This window comes from Protobothrops mucrosquamatus, unplaced genomic scaffold, assembly GCF_001527695.2.
Source record: "Protobothrops mucrosquamatus isolate PMUCROS unplaced genomic scaffold, P.Mucros_1.0 scaffold5123, whole genome shotgun sequence".
NCBI lineage: Eukaryota > Metazoa > Chordata > Lepidosauria > Squamata > Viperidae > Protobothrops > Protobothrops mucrosquamatus.
In genome coordinates this window covers 9344-14681 of record NW_015390998.1, presented here as the reverse complement: position 1 = coordinate 14681, position 5338 = coordinate 9344, and the positions used below count along the sequence as shown (strand labels likewise).

The following is a 5338-nucleotide window of genomic DNA, read 5'->3' as shown; positions in this document are numbered from 1 at the left end:
TTCAAACAAACAAGCACCTGTCACATGAAAACCCAGACGTAAAAACGCTTGATAAGACAAAAAAGTCTGGAGAGCAGGCATACCTAAAGACAGCAAAAGGGAAGAGAAAGAACTGGAGAAAATTATAAAATATGAAGACTTACAAATAGAAATAGTACAATTGTGGGAAAAGAAAGCAAAGATAGTATAGTATCAATAGTAATAGCACCTTGAGTCTGAAGCACCACCATTAGCATTGACAAAATCACCATCAGTCAATTGCAAAAGGCAGCTTTACTTAGAACAGCTTACATACTGTAATGATACTTTTTAACACCATCAAATAATATCTGCCTTTCCCAGATCCTTGGGAAGGACTCAATAGGTGGATAAAAATGTGAAATCCAGTCTAAACATCTTTGTGACCAACCATAATGATACACATGCACACCAATGTATTACAACATCCTACGTTCTTGGGGAGAACTCAATGGGTATGAAGACCAACTCCAGCTAAAGAACAGGTAGCTGTGATTTCACTTTGTTGTGAAAAGAGATTACTTTTTTAAAAAAATAGACGCATTGAAAGTTCTTAAAACCAAGAATGAGGAAACAATTTTAGTCTTCTAGCCATTTATTTTTTCTGCTAAAGGTAACATGATTAGATTTATGTATTTTCAGATTCATACACTTATAATGAAAGTTGACCATATAAGCTGAAAATTCACTTTTTATATACTGAAATGGTTATACATAGATACCGGAGTGTAGACCTAGGTTTACAGCATTTTATCTTCCAGTTGAGGAATCTTTCACATGTCAATAACAAATACTGCACTTGGATTACTAATACTGTTTTAGCCACAAAAAGTATTATTTCTGATTGATAAAGAGAATATATAACTTTGGTAATCAAGTAATTTTTCCCAATAAAGATAAATTGTATATACCAGTACTTCAATTCTCTGTTCCTCATTAGGGAAGCACAAATTATATGAACAGCTGATTTGGAATCTTCATCTTTTTATGGATAAATCACATTTGCTCACAACTGCACAGTGATAACCACTGTGGTATTTGCCATGGTATTAAATAAGTGCAACCTCAGTGCCTTCAGATCTCTTTAAAAGTTAAATGGCAGACCTTCTTAATATGTTATATGATAAGCTTCTAATTATCCCTTGTTTTAATGGCTTCCAGTTCCATGTGAAAAATGAGGACGCATTAATCTGTTCATTGTGATGACCACTCTTAGGATTCCTCCAGAGAGAGGGGGAATATTGGAAGGTATCCTAGTTTTATTACATCACCAAATTAATTCCATTTCATTTATCAAAATGTGCTAATTCAGTGGAGCCCAACAATTTTACCTAAAGAAGTTTGCAAAAAACCAGTAAGTCAGTACTCGGAGGAATTTAGATAACTGTTTTGTAAGCCAGACATGCAATTTTATCTTTAAAAAAAACTGATTAAACTCCCAAGGACATTTATTGCAATAAAGACACCATTGCTTATTTTTTCTTGTTTTACTGAGTGACCGTGATAACCATTTTGGAATCCTTTCAGAGAAGTGTGATTGAAACTTATTTCTACTTGCTGAAAAGGATGTCAGACTTAATATCTATAATATATTACAAATGCATATCTCATGCCAAGTACACCATATCATTGCTAGACTTTTTGAAAATAATGCACCCAACTTTGTGATGTTAAAAAAGCAATTATCAGGCCATTATACTTTCAACAGCTAATGATTTACTTAGGACCTGAATATACTAGATGTCTGTATCTGTGTGACCACCCATATGCTAACAAAAATATTACATCAAAATTGCCTATCAATAATAACAGCCAGGGCTAGAGAATATAGAAACAGATTCTCTGAGAATTTTTTAGTGTAGCTCCATGTGAATTTTTTTAAAAAATTTACAATCCAAGTGAACAATGGATTAACTAGAGTTCTGTAGAAATAGTGAATCTAATAATTCTGACTCTTTATTTCAGCGTTTGATAAGACATTTACTCTTTGGTAATTCATAATTTGGAGGAAATGGAAGGGTGAATTAAAGCTGTTTAAAACAAATTGCTTGAGGTAGGGGGAAATAATATCCTAATGCCTCTATGTACTGTACTCAAGGTCAATGCCCATAGCCTATTATGAAAAAGCAACACTTGTGAGATTCATTACAACAGTCCTGGATTCCCAGTCCTGGACATTCTCAAAAGTTGATCCATCTAAGATTGACAAAGAGTACAGCAGCAAGATGGCTACTGCAGTCTCATCAAACAGAACTTTACTGATTACTGCTGGGGCAATACAGGGATAGGAGAAGAAACCACAATGTTATTTCCAATTTACATTGGAATTTCTGGGGGGAGAAAAACACCTTTCATTTAGATCATTGTTAATCAAAGTAAGTCATCATGAAACCAACGTCTGACAAAATGCCTGAAATAGTGGAGGTGACAAACACAATGCCTCCTGGCTTCCTTGTGCCAGAAATATTTTCACATTTAGGTAACTTTACATTACACATATCTTTTATTCACATAAGAGGGACAGGTCCTTTAAGGCAGGAATGTGAATGTGATGGCAGTTATTTATGCAGACACTGGTGCACAGAACATTCCTGGAGCAGGACAAGAAAACAGGCAGAAAGAAAGAATCAAAGCTGGTCTTGAGTTTAGATTCAGAACTGTTCTGACAACAATTCGCATAATCTTCGTGAGACTGTTTCTTTACTTGTTCGTAGTGTTAATCGGTACATCTGAAAAATAATAAAAAATAACTTTTATAAAGAACGGCTTTAAAACCGCCAAAATTCCTACCCTGCTTATAAGTGTTTTCTGTAACAATTTTAGACATTTTAGAATCATAAGGTGATGTTTAAGATTAAAAAAAAAAGGATTGCAGTGGAGGCGAAGCTACCTAGTCTGAACTTCTGAAGAACATTTTTAGCTTAAAGAGAAAAGAAGTTATTTTTTTATAAAAGAGTTCAATAGTAATCAATGGGATTACATGTATTTAGAATAAAATAAAATGATCTGAGTTGTAGAATTAAGCATCATTATGAAGTTTTCCCTTTACTTACATTCCTAGAACCTCTAGGTATTCTTAGAAAATAGAAGTGACTGGCAGTTGTATGTCCAGAAAAAAATAGAAATGGGTAATATAGAGCATTGATAGTGAGAAGTATCTTTGCCTTCTGGTAAACGGGCACCACAGCCACTCTGTGAAAGTACAATACCTATAAATTGCTTCCAAAATTCCAAATATGTTCACTGACTTAAAGATGTTGCATAACCCTGCTTTAGCAGAGAATCCCATATTAAGATTTCTTCCTCACTCAGCAATCTTTTCCTGCCTCCTCTGCTCCTACCACAAAAAATCTGACTGTTATGCAAAACTTCAAACAACATCTAAACAACGTATCGCAAGTGGTCCATACATTTTGGCCAAAAACATAGTTTATTTCCTGGCAGACACAAGATATATGGAACGGAAAGCAACAGTACAAAAGAGCAAAACAAAACCTGTTTTAGAATGGTGCTCCCTCCCAATGCAATTGACCTTCCTGATTAATATTATATAACACTCTGAATGTAACTTTGCAGAAACTCATTTTTCTATATAGGCTGTACAATGAATGCAAGGCAAAGCTAGTATTGGAAGAGCTATAAAATGTATGTATGCGTTGTCTTAGTTGATACCACTCAGGACGTATATTGTTAGAGCAAAATCTTCAATGAAGCACTATGTCTTCATTTGGTGAACAAAAGGAGAAAGAATATTCATCACTAATCTAATAAAAAACAGTAGATTTTCTATTTTACTTTAAAGAAAAGATTTCTTTAAAAATACACATGGGAAAAATTAAGTGTCTTCCATACTATACACGCTCTTGGTTTGATAAGCAAATAAACATGGATTACCTCTGCCTGGAGGTTGGGTTCAAGACGCATCAAACATCCAATTTGTATTGATTTTGTGTATATTATGCCAGCACCTACAAAGTTAGCAGGGTTAGGATCCACTTCTTCCAGCAGAGCTGTGCCAAAGCCAATGATCTATAATAGAGGATTTAATTTTACTTAACATATCTCCTTAAAAGCTGAATTACTTAATTTTACTCAATTGAACTGAAAGCAATTGAACAGCATGCAAATGGAGAAAGGAAGGAGGAGGACATATAAAATGTATATGATAGATCAGGGGTCTTCAGACTTGGCCCTTTTATGACTTGTGGACTTCAACTCCCAGAATTCCTCAGCCACACTTAAGACTCAGATAGATTCCATATTAGGGAGAATGCAGAAGTTTGGACTAAAGAAAGAAATATGGTGTTACGGCAAAATCAAATATCCAAACCAACTTTCCCAGATAAAATAAACTAGCAAATCAATCATAAAACATTTAGCCATAAATAATGCTGACTTGGGCACTAAGAGACAAGAATAATTGAGAATCAGCTAATAAAATATAGGCAAAGGAATGGTGCATTTCAAAGATTGTCAGAATGCACAAATAATGTGGTGTATTATTTTGAACAGCTGTTGATTAACAAAAGGCCACTAGAGAAGAAATAAGCTTGCAGATGTCTTCTGTCTTTTTTAGATCTGATAGTTCATTAGCTTTATGTTTATTTTTTTGAGGCACCTTTTCATTTTGGTAAGCACATAGAGCTTACTAACAAATTTCTGCTTCGTAATGAATAAAACAGACTCCTTCAAGAGGCAAAGGAAAAAAGATACCAAAATTAAGAAGAACCGAAATACCTATGTTGGTAGAACAGAACAAACTTTTGGCTGTTTCTAGGTATTTACAGTATGTAAGAAACAAAGCAGATTTTCTACTATACAGTTACCAAGTAATGGAGTTCCTTGCTGGTTTGTCCCCTAATGTCCAGACATTTATTTAAAAAAAGGATAGATGTGTAACCTTTTATGTTCATAGTTTAACTTTACTATCATTATCAGGTGTTTTAAAAAAATTAATGGCAATGGCTTTATTTTCCATTATTATAAATTTTGATGTCATAGAAGCAATTGTGCTGGAAGGTGAAATATAATCGTCCAGGCAAGAAGAAACATAAATCATTATACCTACTTTTGCCTTTGTAATTTCAGCATCCATTGGATGGTTTGCTTTAAAGATATTCTGTACTTCTTGTTGAGGGCTATGAAGAACATCAAGAGTTGATATTAACAGCTCATATTTATTATATTTTTGCAGCAAAATGTTTATGACAGAACGTAGACACATTTTACACAGAAGTAGCAGTGTATTACATGCATGTTTATAGCACTCTTCTCCTAAATAATGAGCCTTAGGTTCCATTACATGATTTGCATAGGCCAG

The 5338-nt window shown here is 34.1% G+C and overlaps 1 protein-coding gene across 1 annotated transcript in view; it reads right to left on the bottom strand.

Moving 5' to 3' along the window:
• Positions 1-595: 595 nt before the first annotated feature.
• LOC107299572 (AP-2 complex subunit alpha-2) overlaps positions 596-5338 on the bottom strand; it is a gene marked incomplete at its 5' end in the record, with an annotated part of 11884 nt that continues 7141 nt past the window's right edge. Inside the window, 3 exons of the mRNA XM_015828940.1 lie at positions 596-2747; positions 3913-4047; positions 5087-5156. Coding sequence (XP_015684426.1) covers positions 2670-2747; positions 3913-4047; positions 5087-5156 — 283 coding nt within the window. The remainder of the gene's footprint in view (positions 2748-3912; positions 4048-5086; positions 5157-5338) is intronic.